The following is a 24,827-nucleotide window of genomic DNA, read 5'->3' as shown; positions in this document are numbered from 1 at the left end:
GACAATCACAATATCTTCGTAAGTCCCAAAGTGAAATTGTGCAAATGTATTCATCCATCTTTATAGACCATCCATCTTTATAGACCATCCATCATTATAGACCATCCATCTTTATAGACCATCCATCTTTATAGACCGTCCATATTTATAGACCATCCATATTTATAGACCATCCATCTTTATAGACCATCCATCTTTATAGACCATCCATCTTTATAGACTGTCCATATTTATAGACCATCCATATTTATAGACCATCCATCTTTATAGACCATCCATATTTATAGACCATCCATATTTATAGATGTAGACTTCTCTCAAAGAAAAAGAAACCAACTTCTATCAGCATAAAATAATAAATTGCGTAGTGGAACGAGTCTGAAGAAATTAATTAAAAGGCAAACTGAAGAATTGATCACAGCCACTTGACGAGTTGTGATACATAGGCACTAGAAACAATCTATAGATAATGCCATGGTAACATCTTAAAATACGACTTGGAATTTAAACGATCCACAAGTCACCTCCATAAATATCCATTTATACACCCACATCCACATTTTACACACACTCACACTGTACCTAATGGAATGAAATTTTAACTTTTCTGGGCTTTTCGCTTCCATTTCCAGATTTGTCTGTCCACACCTGTACACGGACGTACCATTAATTTTTTCCCGTCCACGGAAACTTCAGCACATTTCTGTGTATTTACATGGAATACTGTGTTATCCTACAATAGAAACATCATCATAGTTACAATAATTGCCCATGATCGTATCGGCCCACTTCTACTGGGTTTAGTTTAATTTCAAATATTTAAAGAGGCAGTTTTCTAAATTTTCATTTTGAAAAAAAGCTGTAATTATACCTGAAATTATCTCTAAAATATGTTATTTAACATTACTACTATGTATAGACTTGATCAAACCAGTGATTGTTGTTACATAAAGCTGTGTCTATATTTCATACTCACAATTGCTAAATGCCATTTAAAAACTGAATTTGTTTTAAGAGGGGTGATTATATAATTTCTAAGTGGTTTCAGAATTTATAGATCCTTGGCACCACTCAAAATCTTCATTTTACAATGATGATAAAAATTAACAGTTAAGAAGTGGCAGAGCCAAAGGAGGGGGGACAAGGGGTAGCCGCCACCCCTCGCGACCCTGAAAGCAAGTTTTTCAGGCAAAAATCTCATAACTAGGTTAGAAATTAGGACAATCTCAGATATTTCGCCCCCCCTCAGACGTAAACCTGGGTCTGCTGCTGCAGTAAAGTCCTACATAAACATTTAAACATTGTTGTTTTCAGGTTATTTTAACCAATACTGGCTATATAAGTGGGCTGCTAGAGAAAAATAAAGCCACCAGATTTTCCCTTGCTGACATCAATTGGAATCCAAGACCATCATCTAACATAAGCAAATGCATATATTTCATCCAATCAAGAGATGAGAAAAAGTTTAATCTAATTAACATACCTCTCGATACTGCCATTCTTGATTTCCCCTCTGCCCATGACAAGGGTAGATAATCACGTTTTCCCCGCCAGAATAATCCAGACAGCCATCATCTCGTCGAATCTCATTGTTCTTACTCATCATCCAATACTGAAAGATAAATTGAATTATTATTAATTATCAGGTTATTAATTAATATAATTATTGATAAATATAAAACATGATTTAGTTGAATATAGATATATTTTGTTTGGAACAATTCCAAACAATTTAAAACATAAACATATTTCAAGGTAGTAAAAGTAATGTACAAAAAAAAAATTAAATAATTAATACCATATATTAAAAAAATATTGTTTACTAATGAAATGGTGCCAGAAACATCAAATATAGAGATATATTATAATATTTAACCACAGCACAAAATAGTTCATATTCCAAAAAGCCCAAAATGTGCATGATTTTCATGTCTTACTATAGAATGTTATTTTTTTCAATAAAGAGATTTTATTTTGCACATCTTGGAATATTTTCCAACAGTCCACTTATTTGGAGGTAGTATTAGTTGTCATTTTGAGAGCCAATGTGTGACCTATCTGTTCTACCTCAAAACTATATAGACTTGTCTTGTTTGTCTTAAGACAAAAACCCTTGCCGCGTATTCTCGAAAACTTAGAACATCCTAGCACTAAGATCGTTTCTAGAATACATGTTCAGGATTTGTAGAAATATGATCTGTAAAAATTATATTTTATTTGTTACAGCATTCTTATACTAATTAGTTTCTTCATACTATACAACTCAGACTAATACCTATAGTAGTTCAACTCTATTTCTCAATAACATTGTTTTAAATACAGGAATCTATAAACTTTGTTGATATAATTTCAGATCATTTGTGGGAACTTTTCAAAAACAAAGTCACACAATCACACAAGCTCTGTTCTATAGCTGACATGCTTAAAAAGCTCATGTCTTAAATTAAGCAAGTCACAACATAATACACATTCCATTTTCCTCAGTGAGAATTAATATTCTTTAATATCTTAAGGTGCCCTCACACTATAGAGATTACCAGTTACGTATGGTTACTAATACGGCTGCAACAATTCACGGACTAATCGATGGACCGCGATTCTTTCCTTCTTATCAATGTCTTGCGTTGGATTAAAATAATCGTGATGTATCGGCACAATTAATTCCCAGCCCCCCATTAATAACCAATGACACAGTATTAGAAATTGTGTCATGTTTTCATTTTCAAGTATCATTTAAAATTTGCAAAAATTCATTTCAATTCCTTATTTCTAAATGTTCTCAAATGTTAATAGTGACAAAATTGTTAGTAATTTTACAAATTTATACTTTTTTTTTTCTCGTTTCTTATCCAATAAATAAATCACAATAATTATTCCATCCAATAACACCTGAACCTGTGCTTCAAAATCAAAACTTAAAATAATAATATTAAATATTAATATTAATATTAAAATTTTGCATAACTACAAAACCATTTATAAATCTCCATGTAATGGGAAAATTGGCTGAAAATTTTGATCAAGGAAAAAATGCTTTGTATTTGGAATAGGATGAATTATTTTTTATCATCTTGAAGACAATTCTACCTTATTATCATAAATCTGAAAAATAAACAGTTGAGACAATAGAAATATTCTCGGAACAAAAACATAGTGCCGTCAAATTTCTTTATAAATAAACAGATTATCATCTGGATGTTGCAATACTTCATTCTTTATATCTGTCACAAGATAGTCACAGAATTAACCCTGATATTTTCTTTCAAATTCTTTTTTAAATCTGTTTCCATATTTTCTAAATTGTCCACAAAAACTTTTCGTCCCCATGTTAAAAGATTTAAAACAGAGTTTCACCAGACCATCATTTATTACAGAGCAACATGCCTCTTTTGGTGATTTTTTCCCCACAATCAAACTTTCAACCAACACAAGAATCCCTCTTGTTAATCAATATTAGCTCAAAGTTATATTTCAACAAAAAAATCTATCTGCTTAATAGGCTGGCTGTATATTTCTTTGGTTTTATTGTTTTAAATTGTTTTTTTTTTTTTGTTTCACCTTTTTAATTAGAGTTGACTGTAATGGAGCTAGAGATCATTCTCTATTTTGACAAGATCTATGGTTAATAATCATTCTTAAAAACCGAACCAACATCTACTGAATGATCAAAATTGGGAATAAGCTTCAACAATACCAAATTCCGAAACAACTACTTATTGTAAAAATACTCCAAAATTGGAGTTAAAAAGGGCAAATTGGATTTCAAAATTGCAAAAAACCCTGAAAATCTCACTAAGGAATAAAATTGCGAAATTGCAAAAACGGGAAGATATGATAAAGCTTTAGTTTAAAGTGATATAATCCTCTAATTATTTGATATACCAGCTGATAGAGCTCAAAATAAAATATCGACTGTCTATTTGCAATGTCACAGTGCCTATTGTCTTTGTTTTTTCACTTTTTCTGTACTGCTGTTAACAGCCAATGAGGGAGCTTCGTTTGTGTTGTGTATGGGCAATGGATTGATTCGCTATCTCTGCTCCAGCGTGAGGTCATTATGTCATGAATGCTATACCAATAAGTGATTATTTGTAGGGTGGTTTGATTCCCCATCTCTGCTCTAGTTTTTTTCTCGAGCATGGGGCCATTATGTCATGAATGCTTTACTATTAAGTGATTATTTTAAGGGGTTAGGTAGGAATGGTCATTTGTTAAACCGTCATGGTGCAAATAGCCACTGTCATAAAATTATTCATAGATTTGATCAATCAGATATCAAACTCTTAGCTCCACAAACTGAAACTAACTTCCACCATCAGTTGGTATAATAAATAATTAAACGACGATATCACTTTAAGATAAATATTCATGCTTTAAAACAGCAGCCATCTATGGGTTAATAAATTTGTAAAAAGTTAAAATGTTAAAATTCTTAAAAAATCCCTCAAAAATATTTCATTTCACAAAACTTGTGTTTTATTTTTACCTGTAGTGTGTGAATATTCTGATAAAAAATCATAAAAAATTAGAATTTATTTTGAAAATGGTCTTGTGAACTCCCTACTCCCAGCTCCCAGACTGGGGATTGGGATCTGACGACATCTTTTAGGCAGGGGACTACAAACTTGTGGCGTTACAAAAACATTCTGACAAATCTTCAGACTAACTGAATATTTTTTAGACTGTGCTAATATCCCCTAACTCAATGTAAATAAAACTTTAAAAACAACCTTCATCATTATTCCTTTAAAAGCAAAAATTGTGTTTAGTAAATAGACTATAGTTGTATACATTAAAAATTATTAAAATTAAACCAGAATAAGCACTATCCAATAGTATTATTAGGCAGCGGAACTAGTTTTGTTTTCTAGCGTTTTGATTGGTTTAGATATCAATCGTCAGTAATAGAGAAAAAAAAATAGATTACCGGTAGTGTATAGATTTGGATGATCAAAAAGTACAGAAAAAATTTTAAAATCCTATCATCCAATCAAATCAAAGCAGTGCCATTCTAGTGACAGCTACCAGTGATTTGATTGGTTAATATTTAAACTACAACATACCTGATTTCCACCCTGAGCGTGGCATGGCCACATATTAACTGGTTTATGGTAACTATGGTGATCTGAGGGACTATCTATACACATTGGTTTAGCTTTGTTTCGGATCTGAAATTTCATAAGTTTAATACATTAGTTACATTACTCTGAAAGGCTTAAAATGTTACAAAAACATCCAAAATACTTCCCCAATTGAGAAATATATACAGTGTTCAATGGGGTGAAATATAATTATTGTCTTGCACCTTTTTTTATTAAGATATATGTCAGCAGTGTGCGATGAGGGATATTTTGTCAGGAAAGTAGCACCAATTCATTAGTGACTTTGACATATCTTCATTGAGCATTTGTAGAACACAAAGGCTCAGAAAATGACTGGGCACTATTACAGGAAAGACTTTCTACAAATCATAGCTTCATTTGTTTAAGATTTAGAAATTTAAATTAAGAGTCTGTGATCACTCTTCACATTCCCTTAATGAATAATTCAGAATTGGGGAGCACGAATAGTGGGACGACTTTACTCAACTCTGTGGAGATGCCATATTCGCAAGCCTCTTATGACGTGTCCCTGTCCCCTGTGTAACAAAAATGACATTGTCACAGAAGATGATCTGAAGCTTTCTGTGTTCAAAGTTATGCTTAATTTGCTCAGCGGCCAGATGAAAACCAGCACACATTTCAATACTTTCTTGCATACAACCAGGCAGCAAACATTAGAGTAAGAGGTCCACATAATCACCGAGTAAACAAAGTTTCTTATTGTACGACAACTATTAAATAATCAAAATTAATAGCACTTACCTCCCCTGAACAGATAGATTCACCAGGAACAAATAAATCAGGGTAGACATTTTTTACAAACCAATCAAAACTTTTACATTTCAAATTTTTACGTAATTCTTTTCTAGCAGATACATCTCCAAACTCACCCTGAAAATTTTATAAACGTTTATGTTCACTACTTGGCACTTAAAATAATTATATATAACAAGGTGCTGTGTGCCTTAAAGATCCCTCGACAGTTGAAAATCAAAAGAGAGCAGGTCATTTCTTTACAAAATTTCCCCTACTGCAGAGATAATCTTCAAAATTTCCTGGGTGGTTTCTAAGAACTACATCATAAAGATGAATGATGGCACGATAGTCTTAGTAAGATCCATGAAGTGTGGCACATGAAAAAAAAAACAGATTACACGATCCTCAGAAATATTAAAGATGTACTCACCAAATCATGATTAAATCTTTCATAATAATAATCTTTATATTCATCCATCCAAACTTCAGCTAGTCTCACAGAATTCTTCTTTACCACATTAACACCAGTCCTCCATTTATACGGACTACGTTTACGGAAGATATGACCAACGTGTGAACATGGTATGATTTCTAGTGTTCCTCCACACATCCATACCTATAATTACAAACATAGACATACTTTAAAGATGGGTTCCCTTATTTCATTTATGAAAATGAAAATGCTAATACCATATGAATAGAAAGTAGAGGTGTTCTAATGACTTGGAAAAATACTGAAAAAAAAAAAATAATGAATTTACTTTTAGCTAAATTAGAAAAGAATTACCAGCAGAATTCCAATGAGTGACCAATCAAGAAACGTCAAAAAGTGGGGTTTTTTTTGTTTATCCAGACTGTACATACATGAACATTTGTGATTGGTTAAAACTCTTATTTATATGCAATAACATAATGACATGATAATTCAAAAGAAACACCAATTTATAAAATAGTTTGCTTCATTTGACACTAAAAGTAAGGAAACCCATCTTTAATAGAATATAGAATTTAGTTAGGTAATGGTAGTTAATAACATTAAAACAGAAAGAAACAACTATATTTTACAATGATAACAACTGAGGTACATGAGAATCCTTTCTACCAGCTAGACCTTGGCCAAACCTACTGACATTGATCTCTCCCAGATTATTCGTACCCATTAACAGCTGGGTTGACGTAATAATGAGGGATGATGACTTATACAAGGTCGTCAGACTTTTACATGTCTATAAAGTTTGGAACCCTCCAGGCTTGATTTGTTCAACGCAGCCAGGCAAATGACGTCATGTAAAGAATCATTGCTCTAACAAATTATCAAATTCCATACTTGAATAGAAAATATAATAGAGATCTTGTTGAACAATGATAGGCCTATTTATGTACAAATACTAACAAACCAAAACACAAAACAAAACAAAACCAGAATTCAAAATTACAAATTGGCAATACATTGGTAGCAGTTAATATACTTTTCATTTGAGTAGGATATATCATTCATAAGTGAGTAAATCTAGAAGAGTTATAAAAGTCAAATAAATATGTATGAATCCAACCATAAACTCCAGTCAAACAATGAAAACAATAGAAATAAAATGAAAGGAATAAATAATTAATATATAGCAGAAGTCTGAACTGTGCTGAGATTTCATGGTAGATAATTCTTCATCACTTATTTATGATTTACAAGATATATCTATATATTTTGTTATTATACATAGTATATATGTCAGGACATAGGGATTCCATAATCACTGACACTCAAAGGCACTGGCTCTGGCATTTACTGACATAGTCTGCTCTCAAGACCTTGTCTATATTGCAAAATTTGAAAGTGACAGTATCAGAAATAAACAAACACGTGTTACTTATTCATATCATGTTAATGTTATTACATGATGGAAGTCATGGGGACCTTAAATAGGCTATATGCATTGGACCTATCAGTTGTTGATACACTATGCTCTCATTACCTTATCTACACATCAAGTCAAGTTTAGGTTCTTTAGTGCCGATTGACAAAATTCCAATGGTATTAGAAAGTTTGAAAATTCCTGCTGGATCTGACCTGGTTTGGAGTAGACATGTTCATCACAAAATAAACATCATGATGTTTCACAAAAACAAGGGCTTTCAATTTTAGTTAAAGTTTTTTCTATGACTTTATCTAGAGATGTCATCATTCTTTTTACTACTGTTTATAAGTACAATTTACAATTTTCATTTTTGAACTTATAAAATATTCAGTCTATATTTAATCAGACATTGTTTCAACTTTTTAAAATTTTTTATATTTTAATCATTTCCTGCACGAAACACTCAAGTCTGACTGGTATAAATCACAGTGTTTATAATAGAGAAAAATCAAACTATTTAAAGAGGCCGTTAAAACTTTAAAATATCAGTCAGAGGCAGAATAATAAGAAAATGTTTCAATGGCAATGATTTGCTCTATTTGTCAATCTAGTTCACCATGTCATGAAACTTAAGTGAATGCATCTTAAGTGGCCCTCACAACCTCAATGAATTGAATGGAGTTTTACGTCCTACTTTTCTGCACCATGTGGGCTAATGAAGACGGGCAACGCTATGCAGGGTGCAATGAGGCCTCGGTTTATTGTCCCATCTGAACGACTAGACGCTTTTTCCATGTCAGCCCCTCTTACCTGCATCACTGACGGGGGAAACCAGGTTGAAAAATCCGAAGGTATTGTCTCGACCTATGTTGGGATTGAACCTTTGACCTTCAGGTTAGCAAGCAAGTGTCTAACTCACTGCTGCTTATTGCTTTTGGTTCAAGTTATTAAGTTAAGGATTATAAAAATACAACAGAAAATTTCGATTCAGGTCAAAATACTTAGGAGGCACTGATGTAGGAGAGCATCCCCAGTAGTGCCCCCTCTTTTTTCCAGATTGTTCTCAAGATACATTGATCAAAAACACTCCTGTTTTAAATCAAACCTTTTAGATATAGCATTACTGACACAGAAGTTAGACAAACCATGTTGTTTTAGACAGTTAAGGGTTCAACAGCCCTCTAAATAATAGTACAGCATTGTATATTTCATTTTTTAAATTCAAAATGCTTCCATCGAAAATCACATGACTTTTATTTTTTAAACAACCTATATTTTTATAAAGGAAAATAAAACCCCTTTGAAACCATTATTTCTAAAAAATTTATATTGATAGCACAATTCAGCCATTAAGTTTTATATACTCTTCTGACTTGAAGTCTAAAATAGCGTGAAAAAGTATGGAATAAAACAATAATGATAGGGTATTAGAGAATATCGAGATAAAACTGCAGTTTAAAATATGATACAGTCTCTCGGGAGGTAGTTATATCAATCATAGTTTATATCAGAATTTTTATTGTCTTTTATATTAAAGTGGCAATATTCACCAATTCTCATTTTGAAATATTGATAGTTTAACTCCCCTAAATTTGAAATATCAGGCACTATTTCTAGAATTATCCATAATTATAGATTGTTAATTTTAACTGTGTCATGTAGGCCTATGATCAATTTAATTAATTTACAAGGCTTAAAGCTTATTTGAAAAAAAAAAAAAGAAAAAAACAATCAATTTGGAGTTTCAAATCATGAATTTACGCGCTTTGGAAAAATCTCCCGACTTTTCACCCATCTCCAGATTTTTCAAGGCAAATCTCCCGATTTTTTTTCCTGACCTGTACACATGTATGTAGTTATCAAAATAATAATAATAATAATAAACTTTATGAGTGAGCGCCCAACTTATATACATACAAACAAAATTAATCAGCAACAATTATACAAACAATATAAAATTATTAACAGAAGAAACTTGTAATAACTCTCAATCGGAAAATTGTTATACAAATTTTATAAAAATAATGGCAATTTGTATTTGAAATGTAAACTGAAATATTTTGAAGAAATAATTTTGGATTGTTTAAAACTTGTAGATTTGAAAGTAGGCTATTCCAAAGACTGGATCCCTTAAAACTTTAACTGTTTTTGGCTAGAGAAAGTCGCGGCTTCGGAAGTCTTTTATTGATACTACATGATTAAAATAGATGTAAGCAGACAGAAAATCTAGAAAATGGTTTGATGTACTCACCCTAAAAGACAATTCTAAATTTTCCCCACCCCAAATATCCATGCCAGGATCGTATGTTCCCAAATGTTCAAAATATTCTCGATGAATAGTGAATAATCCTCCAGCCATAGTAGGTGACCTGTAAAAACAAGATTGACTTCAAGTCATGGGCAAAAATAAATATCTTAAGCTTTAATTATAGGACACAAAACCTCTTTTGTTGAGTTGGTTATTAAACCTTTATCAAAGATTCCAAGTCATCCAGAAACTATCCTAGCCAATCTAAGTATTCCAATTCCCATGAAATACACGATAAACAGCATTCCACAAAATACTTTCAGGAACAAATATCATATTTCTTACCTTAAAGGAGCAATATCCTTGCTTCGTCTTTTTCGTTCATACTCAGGAATTGCATGCCACGAAAACTGCATGTTCCAATCAAAACCACCTATACTGGTTGCCTTGGCGCTGCCATACTGGTACTTAAAAGAGTCGTCTTCGATAACGTCTATAACTGGGCAGACCACATTGGATCTGTTGGCGGCAATTCTGTCTAATAATGGTTCCAGCCAGCCTGAAAATATTCCAATCATCAATATATTTGATTTGAATTAAGCGTCTGCTTACTGCGGAATCTTGTTCCCTGATATTTTGGACTCTTTGATGCCAATTGATGGAAACAGCTTATTTTTTAACAGAATATATTGGTTCCTGTCACAAAATATTTCAGATATGATAAATACAAACGACATTGTGAAATATTTATGTGTACCCTAGCATGCTTACTCTTTTTGAAACACCTGATTGTACTTCTCGATTACTGCTCTCGATTTTGTCAAATTTGGACAAGATTTTTAGTTAATAGTTTGGCTTGTACAAATATTTATTATGGACACTTATGATCAATTATGTATTTAATTTTTCTAAAATACTTAAGTTACAAACTGTCAAGAGATCTATAAATCAATATGAGTGGTGGATCCAAAGGGGTGACAGAGGGAGTAGTCGCCTCCCCTCGCAGCCCCAAAAGCAAGTTTTATCGGGCAAAAATCTCATAACTAGGTTAAAGATTCAGGCAATATCAGATATCTCGCCCCATCTCAGACGTAAAGCTGGCTCCGTCTCTAATCACTACCAGTACGTCAAGATAGAATATTCTAACAGATAGTTAAAATCAAAATACACATACACATTGACAAAATATCTACCCCACAACAGAATTGTTTGTTTTTTTTAAATTTGAGATATATAGGCTGCCATTGATTTGAAATGTAGTCATTTTTTCAGTTTTAATCATATTTCTTTTTCATTTTTTTGTACGTCAATATAAATCAAAGAAACAGCAATAAAACTGTCACAGTGAACCTCTTTTAACTTTAACAATCAGTTACATTTCCTTTTCTCTATATCTTCATGCCGAGATGGTCTTAAAACCAATATTGTCTTCATTATATTGGCACCGGAATGTCTGCAAGACATATTCCAATTATCACAGATCTTTTTATTCCATATTTGGCATTGACATTTTCAGTTCAAGAGAAGCTATCATGTTAAAGGGAAAGAGAAAGTGTCTTATGTTACATGGATAACTATTTAGGTTCTCAAAGATCTTCATAATGACTAAATGAAATGAATGAAGTTTTATGTCTACTTTATCTACTTTTATACACCATGTGAGCTGATGAAGACGGGCAACACCATGCAGGGTGCAATGAGGGAAATTTTTGCCAGGACAGCGGCATTAGCCTGCTCTTTTTCGATTTCCAACTGTCAAGGGATCTTTAATGTGCACAGCCTGTAGCACATGGGGCCTCGGTTTATTGTCCCATTCGAATGACTATACTAAGAGATGACTTTAAGGTTTGGATTACTTAAGGAGAAAGCATATTACAGTATATTACAGTATATTACGGTATATTACGGTATATTACGGTATATTACGGTATATTATGGTATATTACGGTATATTACAGTATATTACGGTATATTACGGTATATTACGGTATATTATGGTATAACACTTCTTTAATAACAACATACTTAACGCTTCCACACAATCTACACGTATTGTCATCAGATGAAATGAAGAACGTGGGTACATACAAGAATGCATAACATAATGAGGAGGTAGCCATGGAGAACAAGTTATATTCTCAAGTATCTTATCTAGTTCTTGTTTAATTAATTATATGTTTGGTATAAATAGAGCTTGGTTGATTTAACTGACAGTTTCTATAAGATTACCAGACTTGTACAATCACAGTCAGTAGAGATTCAAACCCATGAACACCACTTGTTCTACAATCAAAACATCATATAATCTAAGAAACACAGTGTTTACATTTTTATATTTCTTAACTCATCCATGTTACATTGTAAATGTTTTATGTTATTTTCTGTTTTTTTTATTTCTTTATGTTACTTAATGTATAATTTGTAGTTTAGTTGGAATACACAGTGTTTACATTTTCATATTTCTATCCTTATTCATGTTACATTGTAAATGTTTATATGTTATATGTTATTTTCTGTATTTTTATTCCCTCCGTAATCTTGTATATAATAATTGAAAATTAGACTTTTGTCTCATTGGGTTGCCAAAATAAAGTTATTAATGATATCAAGCTTATTAGAATTAACTCACAGGTCACTTCTGTTTCAAGATTTAATGACTTTATCTAATGTTTGATAGTTTTTATCTCATAAAAATCAGGAAATTGATTGATAACTAAATATAGTTTTTGAGGAGATTACTGACAATCTACTTATTAAAAATAATCTTATAAACATTTTCTTTTACCTGCTGATAGAGCTCAATTTCATCTATCTGTATAGTCAGCTAAATATTTACTTTACCTGCTGATAGAGTTAAATTTCATCTATCTGTATAGTCAGCTAAATATTTACTTTACCAGCTGATAGAGTTAAATTTCATCTATCTGTATAGTCAGCTAAATATTTACTTTACCAGCTGATAGAGTTAAATTTCATATATCTGTATAGTCAGCTAAATATTTACTTTACCTGCTGATAGAGCTCAATTTCATCTATCTGTATAGTCAGCTAAATATTTACTTTACCAACTGATAGAGTTAAATTTCATCTATCTGTATAGTCAGCTAAATATTTACTTTACCAGCTGATAGAGTTAAATTTCATCTATCTGTATAGTCAGCTAAATATTTACTTTACCTGCTGATAGAGTTAAATTTCATCTATCTGTATAGTCAGCTAAATATTTACTTTACCTGATGATAGAGCTCAATTTCATCTATCTGTATAGTCAGCTAAATATTTACTTTACCAGCTGATAGAGCTCAATTTCATCATCTATCTGTATAGTCAGCTAAATATTTACTTTACCAGCTGATAGAGCTAAATTTCATCTATCTGTATAGTCAGCTAAATATTTACTTTACCAGCTGATAGAGTTAAATTTCATCTATCTGTATAGTCAGCTAAATATTTACTTTACCTGCTGATAGAGCTCAATTTCATCTATCTGTATAGTCAGCTAAATATTTACTTTACCAACTGATAGAGTTAAATTTCATCTATCTGTATAGTCAGCTAAATATTTACTTTACCAGCTGATAGAGTTAAATTTCATCTATCTGTATAGTCAGCTAAATATTTACTTTACCAGCTGATAGAGCTCAATTTCATCTATCTGTATAGTCAGCTAAATATTTACGTTACCAGCTGATAGAGTTAAATTTCATCTATCTGTACAGTCGTCTAAATATTTACTTTACCAGCTGATAGAGTTAAATTTCATCTATCTGTATAGGCAGCTAAATATTTACTTTACCAGCTGATAGAGCTCAATTTCAGCTATCTGTATAGTCAACTAAATATTTACTTTACCAGCTGATAGAGTTAAATTTCAGCTATCTGTACAGTCAACTAAATATTTACTTTACCAGCTGATAGAGCTCAATTTCATCTATCTGTATAGTCAGCTAAATATTTACTTTACCAGCTGATAGAGTTAAATTTCATCTATCTGTATAGTCAGCTAAATATTTACTTTACCTGCTGATAGAGTTAAATTTCATCTATCTGTATAGTCAGCTAAATATTTACTTTACCAGCTGATAGAGTTAAATTTCATCTATCTGTATAGTCAGCTAAATATTTACTTTACCTGCTGATAGAGTTAAATTTCATCTATCTGTATAGTCAGCTAAATATTTGCTTTACCAGCTGATAGAGCTCAATTTCAGCTATCTGTATAGTCAACGTCTAAATATTTACTTTACCAGCTGATAGAGCTCAATTTCAGCTATCTGTATAGTCATCTAAATATTTACTTTACCAGCTGATAGAGCACAATTTCATTTATCTGTACAGTCGTCTAAATATTTACTTTACCAGCTGATAGAGCACAAATTCATCTATCTGTACAGTCATCTAAATATTTACTTTACCAGCTGATAAAGCTCAATTTCAGCTATCTGTACAGTCGTCTATATATTTACTTTACCAGCTGATAGAGCACAATTTCATCTATCTGTACAGTCGTCTAAATATTTACTTTACCAGCTGATAGAGCACAATTTCATCTATCTGTACAGTCATCTAAATATTTACTTTACCAGCTGATAAAGCTCAATTTCAGCTATCTGTACAGTCGTCTATATTTTTACTTTACCAGCTGATAGAGCTCAATTTCTGTAACATTTTTCAGAACTGTAATTAAAAGTCTGGTTCTCCTGCGCCAACAAAATCTGATCAATCGATTAGACTGTTGCACATCTGCATTATTTACAATCCCACATGGCTAATTTCACATGACTACGTTGGTTAGTCAGATAATTTCACATGACTACATTGGTTAGTCAGATAATTTCATAACTATGTTGAAAAGATAGATAATGTTAAAGGGACAGATGGGCCACTTTTTTGAGCAATCATACCTTAGTCTCTGAAAAGAGAATTTTTTAGCTTAGCCAATCAGTGATAGTGTTCACAGCTCAACATCGAACTTTGAGCCTTCAAATCCATGTGTGTCTAGAATTATCCTTGTTTGAAAGTTAAAAAGACGAGTCATCTTTTTTTGAGCACTGCCATATATAGAAAAGACATCTATATAAATAGAACAAGAAATTCCTAGTTTGAGATATTTTTATAGGAAGTATGCAATTTTTCTTCATTTCTTTTAAGCATGAAAAAAAGAAGTAAGTTCTTTTCTACTGTGAGACTATGAATCCTGTTGTAAATCATTTTTGCTTGCTTATATGTTTATTGTCGTATATGACATGTTGATCCAGTTGCCATGTATTAATATAAATGTATATCCCTTTAATGTATAATTGTGGTTGAGGAGCATCTGTATTGAAACTACATTAGTCCAATAAAACACCTAGTCAAATATTCTTATATTTTTACAAATTTGACATATATACTTTTAAAACCTTAATATATAATTTTTGAAACAATTTTCTGAATAAATGACATTTTTATATTTTGACAGATTTATATTTTTATCTTTTTGACTTACATCGAGTTTTTTTTAGTTTAATTCTGGTGTATTTAATAAAACTGTTGGCAGAAAATAAAACAGCCAGTGAACTTTCAATATTTCATGTGACTTCTTGAAGGAATTAATTTTAATTTTTAATTTAGCTTTCCATCTTTTTATAAAAAAAATAAATTTCATTATAAGTTTGCTTTCATTATTTTAACCTAAGAAAAAAGAAAAATTTCTAAATTCTACAGGAAATTTTCACTGTAAAAACTGATCAGCTAGCGAATGAGAAGTTTTATTTCTCCCTTGAAGGTTAATGTCTGTTTCCTGGCAACTTGAACTTGCCAAGTAATTTAAACTTAATTGTATAATTAGATTAGATCAGTCAATTTTAATTATTTTAACGACCTAACGGCCTTAATGAAGGCGTCTAGGATGAAACCGTGCCAACTATTTTTCGTGATATTTTCTAATTATCTTTTGACCATGATGTATTTTATGTTCGCGATCCTTTTAATTTTGTCTGCGACCTTCTTCCGATCTAATTTAAAACTAACGACATATAAAATACACTGAAAACCTACTTTAAAGTTCATTACGCGGAGACGAAATCATGCTTTGTTATTTTATGGTTTAGTGAAATCTTGTTAGGTTCGAATAAAGCTTGATTCAAACGACAAGATATCCTTTCATTTTGATTGACAAATTACCCCTCGTAACGTTCTCAATGTCTGTAGATCACTTCAAAATACATTTACTCTATCATCAAACTCTATTCACTAGCTCGTTTTATTATCAAACCTTTACAACTTTTTATACTCATAATACTTTAAGTGTAAGTTTCAATTTTAAATCTTTTTTTAAACTTACGATTTCTTTGATGAAGGACGTTTTAAATTGTATATGGTTGAAAATGTCTAAATTATACTTTGTAGAAAGTTAAGGGCTAATTTTCAAACATTGCCTTTGATGATATATGTCAGTGTAAACTATGGAGTCTCTATAAAACAAGTGTCGTTCTGTTTACTCTCCAATGGGGATGCTGAAAACTTTTAAATCTTATAACAATTGTTAGTTTTTCCGAATTTACAATTGTTGACAGACGTAAGTACCAAATATACTGCAATATAAGCTATATGGAATCTCCAATGACATAACAAAGATACATTAGTTGTTTCAGAAAGGTATTAAGCCAAGTGAGCTAGCAATTCTCACTGAACTGAAAAGCAATGAGACGAAAGAACTTAAAAGGTCTTTGATCATATGCCTCAAGTCCTGATATTGTTCATTTATCAGAATCAGCTGTCCTTTAGAACAACAAGTGTAAAAAGGTAACCTTTAGACCAACGAGTGTTAAAAGGTAATCTTTAGACCAACGAGTGTAAAAGGTAACCTTTAGATCAACGAGTGTAAAAAGGTAACCTTTAGACCAACGAGTGTAAAAAGGTAACCTTTAGATCAGCAAGTGTAAAAAGGTAACCTTTAGACTATCGAGTGTAAAAAGGTAACCTTTAGACTATCGAGTGTAAAAAGGTAACCTTTAGACTATCGAGTGTAAAAAGGTAACCTTTAGACTATCGAGTGTAAAAAGGTAACCTTTAGACCAACGAGTGTAAAAAGGTAACCTTTAGACTATCGAGTGTAAAAAGGTAACCTTTAGACCAACGCGTGTAAAAAGGTAACCTTTAGACTATCGAGTGTAAAAAGGTAACCTTTAGACCAACGCGTGTAAAAAAGTAACCTTTAGACTATCGAGTGTAAAAAGGTAACCTTTAGACCAACGCGTGTAAAAAAGTAACCTTTAGACTATCGAGTGAAAAAAGGTAACCTTTAGACCAACGCGTGTAAAAAGGTAACCTTTAGACTATCGAGTGTAAAAAGGTAACCTTTAGACCAACGAGTGAAAAAAGGAAACTTTTAGACTAACAAGTGTTAAAATCTGAAATTGCCTGAATCTCTAATCTCCACCACTGGTTTACAGGACTAATAACTGATAAAATACAATCAATACTTACCTTTGGTGCATTCACAATGTGAATCGAGGAATGTAACAGTATCAGCTGTGGCAGCAGCAAAACCTAGCAACCTAGCTCTGATTAAACCCTCACGTTTCTTAGCTCGGACTATTTTCACCTTCCCTAATTTCTCCATATAGTCTTCTAGTGCCGATTTCAAATGATCTGGAATAAAGAACAGAAATCAGTGAAATTATACGGCTTTTGACGGTAGACTTGATATACATGGTAGCCACCTTTGTTCTGTCATTCAAAAAGTTTTTCAGTCCTATTCACAATTCAATTTAAAATATCTCAGACAGTACATCTGTACTGAATAACTGAAAAACACGTTTTCAATATCACTAATTAACTCATCATCAATAGATTCATACGCTCGGACTACTTATAACGAAATAACGCAGTGATATCATATTGATTCGCCTGTCTTTACATAGTTTAATTTAGATCTTAATTCAATTTGTTTCGGCAGTTTCACTTAATAATCAACTAGATGCGTCCACGATAGAGGGCGCTGTATGAGTAATATGACAGGTCTGACATTCAGTCAGACTGTAACTCGTTTATAACTTATCGTTAAGTGAGAAATATTAAATTTAACGCTCTTCCGACAGTCGATGTCAAGATATCGTCTAGTCGGCTTAATCTATGGCTAAAGTAAAAGAGCTAACAATTTAATTAAGTTATGAAATGAAGACATTGAACAAGAAGTTCCCAGGGTGAAGACTTTAGACCCAGTCTGATATTTATGACTAAATGACAGAATCTTCATAGACTTTATCAAATAATCTGCTATATAAATTAAGATTTTATAGGGAAAGTAAAGACTGGTTAGAAATGACTTATTAAAGACTGATGTCTTGGTGCACGGAGATACGACATGACACAACACTAATATTGTATCATACAGTCATGTATTTTTACCAAATAGTATATTGATATATAATATCTAAGGGCTGTATCCAGTATGACGTTATGAAATAGTTAGTTTAATAGAATTGCGCGAACCATCTTATCTGACTGAAAATTAGAATGATGCTATCACTGTTCTCTAAAAAAAAAAGTTTAGAAAAAGTTAAGACAATCCCTTCAAGCTTTTATGAAATGAGCCTCTGGTGACATTTTAAAGCTATTTTCATTTGATAATTTCAAATATACGTACCCATGTCTGAGAAATCATCAACTAATATAATTTCTTTTATTAAATGTTTCGGGGATCTATCGAGAACACTGTGTACGGTTCGTAATAATACTGTCCACGCCTCATTGTGAAAACAAATTACCACGCTCGTGTCAGGGAGTTCACTGCGGTACTCTTCTGATTTACATCTGGAAGTAAAAAATTATATTTCATATAGAATTATAACTCTACAGATTTATATAATGGTCTCAAAAGCATTATTGGTGTGTAAACGCAATTGATCACATGACAAACATTTCCTTTCTTTTGGTTCAAAATCTGAGCTATCCTTTTTTTATTTTTAGGTAGTTCAAGAGCTTTGTCAGTAGCACAAGTAACAGCCTCAGTTTATTTCTTCTTCAAATAACACAAAAGTTTCAATTTTCAATTATTATACTAAACAAATCACTGTTTTGAATCAATGTGTTTGGATATATTAATGTAAACTATAAAATATATATATGTATGAAGAAACTGCCTTGAGGGTACAATTTGAAGTTTATAAAAACATATCTATATGTCGCCTTGAACCATCAATATCTATTTCATCATTTTAACAATAGAAATAAAAATATTAAAAATATAAGATCCGTTTCAATAATTTGTTATCATAACCTAAAATTTCTCATGACAAAAACAACCGAAATATTTTAAAAATTGTGTTTATACACTTGGAATTCTAAAAAATCCGATTTCAGTTATTTCCAAACCACTTATCCCTGATTATACAATGTGTTTTAAATATTGGTTGAAAACGGAAGCGAAGTATTTACTGAAGGATTAGTAGTCTGATGAAGATGAACGTCACCATGTATGTGTACAAACATTGTTTATTTACATCGTATTTTCACCAAGTTAACAATTTTTAATTCTTTTGTTACGTAATCTCTGTAAAGTACGTATGTAACATAAACAACATGTACTTTCTGTTTTTAACTGTCTGTACATCTTACCTAGTAATTGTAAATATATTTAATCATCTGGGACCATTCCAGTCAAAAATCCTAACGTTAAGAATTTGTCGTATGTTTAGAATTCTACATTGAGAAATACCATACTTACAACAAAATTGATTGTAGATTTTATGTGGGTGAGTAAAATTCCTAGTTTGAGGTATTTGATAGGATTATGCGATTTTTATGAATTTCTAGTAATTATGAAGACTATTTACATATATTCATGACCCAAATTATTCCACCATAAACTAATCCCTTTCAATATTTCTCTATCTTCAGCACTGTTTTATTCCATCTTTTCTTCCTCTTCCTTTTATTAATTTCTTTCATTTTAAAAAGTTTTATGTTTCTTTTGATCAATCAGAATTCTAAGCTTTTAATTTCCATATCTTTTTGTTTCAAATCTTTTGTGATCATCTGTAAACCCAGACAAAAAATGACAGTGTGTGATAGATACCCAGAAAATTGAGACAATCTTTACTAATTTGTAATATCTATTCAGATTTCAAGTTCACATTTTTTCTTAATTGGTAATATTTAATTAGTTATTCAAGAGGTATCATGTTGTAAAGAGTTTCAACCAGACAGAATGACAAGTCAAGTATTAGGGTAGTATCTATATCAACAATGGATTCTTTGTCTTTTAATTGATATACACTAAATGGCTTTACAGAACATACTTGAAATACCATTGATAATGAAACAAAATGGATTTACCAGAGAATGAATTTAGGTTTTAGCCTAAAGCGCAGGCACAGGCACAGGCATCAGAGTTGTTGATCTAGTTTCATTTGCCTGTCATGTCTAGCTCTTGGCAGAAAAAGTTTACTTTAGAAAAGATAAAAACGTTACGGCTTTAAAGAGAATACTTGGAGCGGGATTGCTGATTCATCTGAAAAGGGTTGTTGATTTAGTTTTATTTGCTAGACATATCTAGCTGATGGGAGTCCCAGGGCTCAGAGAATTAGACACATGCTCACTAATCTGAAAGTCCAGGGTTCAATCACGGCATAGATTGAGATGTTATCTTTGGATATTTCAACCCGGTTTCCCCTGTCAGTGATACAGGTCAGGGGGGCGTCATTTGAGAATTGATAGCTCTAAAGAAAAGTGTATAAGATATACAACAAATATATAGCAAGGTATGAAATATAAGCATATAAAGAGCCCTAGGCCAATTTCTAAAAAAACTTTACTTCATGTGATTTTTCTAGTAATTTGATGAGACAATGTTATGAACTAATCAGGTTATATTATTTCTACAAATCTTGATTCTAATCTTAGTTAAGTTTTACAGAAATCAGCACCAGTTTGGAATAAAAAGATTTAACAGCATGTAGTGGATAAATAAAACAATTCTGGATTTAATGTTTGTCATTTTTTGGCTGGGTATAATGAGGTTAAAGAATGTCTATATTCACAACCAAGAAGAAATGGTGTATGAATTCAGCATCTGAATATCTAGATACAATCTTTAACGAATCACAGAAAATATAACAGCCCAGCATATCCTGTTCTATAATAAAATTGTTTACTATCTTTATTCACGTCTAAACGACAAGATGTATGATTTCACCATCATAATCTAAACCAGGGTTTTCAGGTGTAATATCTTCATAAAATCTCAGAAATTTACAGAAACATTGACCGTTAATACATCCGTTAAGTCTATAAACTGTGTAATCTGCTTAACAACATCAATATTTCCAAATAACCAACAGATAACCTACACCCTGTATTATTGACATTAATAAAATATATCCTGGTTGTTTCAATATTAACATGGTTTCTACGGTGATAATATATCAAGAGGAGCGAATTTATCAATAAACATTCGAGATCCAATTGGATTAAAATTCCAAAAATATAACTTCACTTCATGACCTTTATTAATTCCTGCTAAATCAATAATAGAATCTTTAAATGTTGTATGAGAACTTGTTAATTTGATTTGAGTCAAGAGTCTCTATATATATAGAAATAGAAATATTAAAACAGAACCTAAAAAATCATGATGTTACTCAGAGATTCATGCTATGTGATCTTCATACAACTATATAGAAAGGGTATGCTATATTTTCTTCACCTTTCATTACTTTCAATTTAATCAATAACAAAATTCCTCAATTAGTTTAATGAACTTGAGTTAAGGGTCTTTGCATCTTTACAATGGTCAAGTTATTACAATCTTATACCTTGACTGCAATAGCCACTAATCTTGTATCCCAGAATGCATTGGTTTGATTGGATTATACGTCAGATACAGACAATCATAGCCTTCGACAGAAAGATTATCTGGCTTTCTGCTGAAACCAAGATCTCTGCAGTTTCAAACTTCATTAAATAAATGATTACCGTTAGAAATTTCTGAATTCAAAATGTAAATCTATTTTATTCATTCCATGAAAGTTTCAATGAAAGTGAATGCTATTTTATGACCAAGATATTAAAAATTTATATTTAAATAGCACAAGGCCATCTGGAGAAAATAACATTTATCTCTCTACTGTAACTAATAGTTGCTATGGTAATTATATTTGAAACCACAGATCTTTAACTGTTTCTTATTTAATTACAGATGACCTAATTAAATTACTCTAATTTCATTCGGTGCAGATCAGACTTCCATCATCGTTATCATGATTTTTCTAAATCGACTGAGACAATTACTTTAACAATGATGATACAGTCCCCAAATTAAATTTCATCCCATTAATTTTTAACAGAGAGAAAGTTTACACGTAATTAGGCATAATGTGTTGTGTTTAGCGTGCTCCAGGGATATTTTAAAGGTTACAGTTGTAATAAGTTGAAGATGAAAATGTATTTTATCACCCAATTCTGTGGCCATTAGTACAACTCAATTTAAAGATAATCGTAGTAGTTTTACATTTTAATGTTTTAAAACCTGTTTAACGACAAGCAATGATTTTTACAACCTGCTGTTCTGTATCTTATTATGTAAGTTTTATATTATTCTGCTTTGTACCTAGGTGTTTTACATACTTCTAATCCTACTGAGGTTCTGAGAAGCAAAATGTATATCTTCCCCTTTTGTTAATCCTATTAGATACAGTAGCCAGTAGTTACACTGGTCCGCCATTCCATCTAAAAATTAGCATTAGGAACAAGTTGAAGCTTTTGTCATCTTGGCATTGATTGGAGGAAATTCACATCATAAACTACAGTAATGTCATTGAGGTTTCTTTTGCTTAATCCAGGAGATCCATGAGATTTAGGCTATACCCGTTAGTTTAGCGATAATCTAACATAACAAGTCAAGTTTACAGTAAAGTAGGTTGTAAATCTCTGATTGGTCATAAAACATTTTCGACAAAAATACATCTGAGTTAAAACCGTTTCAGTTGCTGTCACCTCATGGGCATTATTTATCTCCCAAGCAGGAAATCAACAATCAAAATCCACAAGTCAAAGAGCAGAAAGGTGAACAAAATGGATACTTACTCTTCATCCCTGACGTCTGGTAAACTTCGGTGTAATGACATCATATCACTGATATACTGATTATATGCGTTCTTCTGCCAACCATCATCAAATTTCTTACGTTCTTCTTTATCCAACGATTCTTTATTAACAGTAACAGGCTTACCTTGCTCTCCTACAAAAATATAAAAATATACATCAATAAAATATAGCAATCACTATACAGACAATTCTTTCCCTATGTTATATAATAAAAAATGGGGTGTGGAGGGCAAGGCCAGTAAGCCAAATTTTATAAACAATGTAGAAGTAGATAAATGAGTTTGAAATCTACATTGTGGGTGTATAACAAAAGTTTATAATCTACTCAGTAGGCGTAAAAATTTTTGAAATCTACATGGCGAGAGTTGAAAATTAGCTAGAAATCTATGTAGAGGGCATAGAGTCTACATTGAGCATGAAATCAGTCTGAAATCTGAGTTGTGGGCGTAGAAAAATAAGATTAGAATCAATCATGGTATTATTGGTATAAATGGAGTGTTGTTCAATAAGTTGATTATTATAGAGAGTTTACATTGTTACTAAACAAATAACCTATCAATAATAATATTATACACGTTACCAACTTCTGTCAGCTCCCACCCAGCAGATTGTTTTGATAGAAATTACAGAAAAAATCAAAATTTCAAAACTCACCAGGAGCATTGGGATCATACGCTGGCTCCTCCTCCTTTTGCTCATGTGACCTGAATTTTAACTTATGGTCTTTTTCTTTTTTTTTATCCTCGTTATTTTCAACGTCATTTTTGTGAATTTTCTCGTTGTCACGTTGAGGTTCATTGTGTATATTTTCGTGATGTCTCCGCGATTCAGGAGGTGCATGAAGGGGTGCTTCTTCACGTTTCTCGATTTCCACTTGTTGCCAATGTGGTTGATCTGAGTTTAATTTGCCGCTCGTACTAAACACAACAACTACAACTATCCATAGCAACGGAACAGCAATCACAGCTTTAAATAACAGACCACGCCTTCGACGAAAAAAACTGGCCATTTTGGATTTTTAATGAATATCACAGATATGGTTCTTTAACTTGATGAATTTTCAAATCTCTTTAAATTTATTCTGATTTTATGAGAATCAGCATGATTAAGAACACATTGTACTAAATTTTCCACAATTAAACAATATCTTCTTTGGGACTGAACAGCTTGACCAGTGTTTCTGGCATAAGAGTATCGCAATATCACTGAGGCAGTAATGGTAATACTTTCAAAGCTTGATTCCTGATTTACTACAACACTTTCTACAAGACTGTGGTCAAAAACACTTTAAAACTTAACTTCATAAACTATACATGTGTTAGAAGACTGCAGAATCTTCTGAATGAAAATCTCGACTGCTGCATGTGTTTGATTCAGTTGCCTCTATGGAATGATGAAGTCAGATGAGAGTCCCTGGTTCAAGCCTCACTCCTGGGTATAGTTTCTCTCCTACTTTATCTCACTCCAGTCAACTATACCATATTGTCAGCTCAGGAACTGTAAGAAGAAATATATATATATCACCAAACTATTTTATAAAACAGGCCACCTGTAAAGTTCTTATCTTGAATACAAATTTCTAATCTAAACTAACTAGTCCAGTCGGGCTAGATAACATTACTGGCTTGTTTTCAGATAATTTATGTTCTACAGGGCCCCAGGGCAAGATTTGAGAAAGTAAGGGCCTGAGGGTAAAGAGTTATGATATTATATGTAAGATTTAAATATGTGACCCCAGGGTGTGATCCAATCATTACCCTCATAAAACACTGTCTT

At 31.8% G+C, this 24,827-nt stretch overlaps 2 protein-coding genes across 2 annotated transcripts; both read right to left on the bottom strand.

Annotated features, from left to right (window-relative positions):
* Window positions 1-598: 598 nt before the first annotated feature.
* On the bottom strand, window positions 599-23,185 carry LOTGIDRAFT_123129 (hypothetical protein; the record flags this gene model as incomplete). The annotated part of the gene is made up of 10 exons (XM_009060461.1): window positions 599-733; window positions 1,484-1,612; window positions 5,064-5,168; window positions 5,865-5,993; window positions 6,289-6,474; window positions 9,963-10,080; window positions 10,305-10,518; window positions 17,430-17,594; window positions 18,592-18,758; window positions 23,031-23,185. Coding segments are annotated over 10 exons (1,503 nt in total), but the record flags the coding sequence as incomplete, so codon positions are not given.
* Window positions 23,186-23,705: 520 nt separating this feature from the next.
* On the bottom strand, window positions 23,706-24,060 carry LOTGIDRAFT_163992 (hypothetical protein; the record flags this gene model as incomplete). The annotated part of the gene is made up of 1 exon (XM_009060460.1): window positions 23,706-24,060. A coding segment is annotated over one exon (355 nt), but the record flags the coding sequence as incomplete, so codon positions are not given.
* Between the last annotated feature and the right edge of the window lie 767 nt (window positions 24,061-24,827).

The sequence above is a fragment of the Lottia gigantea genome (genome assembly GCF_000327385.1).
Source record: "Lottia gigantea unplaced genomic scaffold LOTGIsca_42, whole genome shotgun sequence".
NCBI classification, from domain to species: domain Eukaryota; kingdom Metazoa; phylum Mollusca; class Gastropoda; family Lottiidae; genus Lottia; species Lottia gigantea.
Note: the sequence above shows the minus strand (reverse complement) of the source record. Positions and strands in the feature narration are given on the sequence as shown.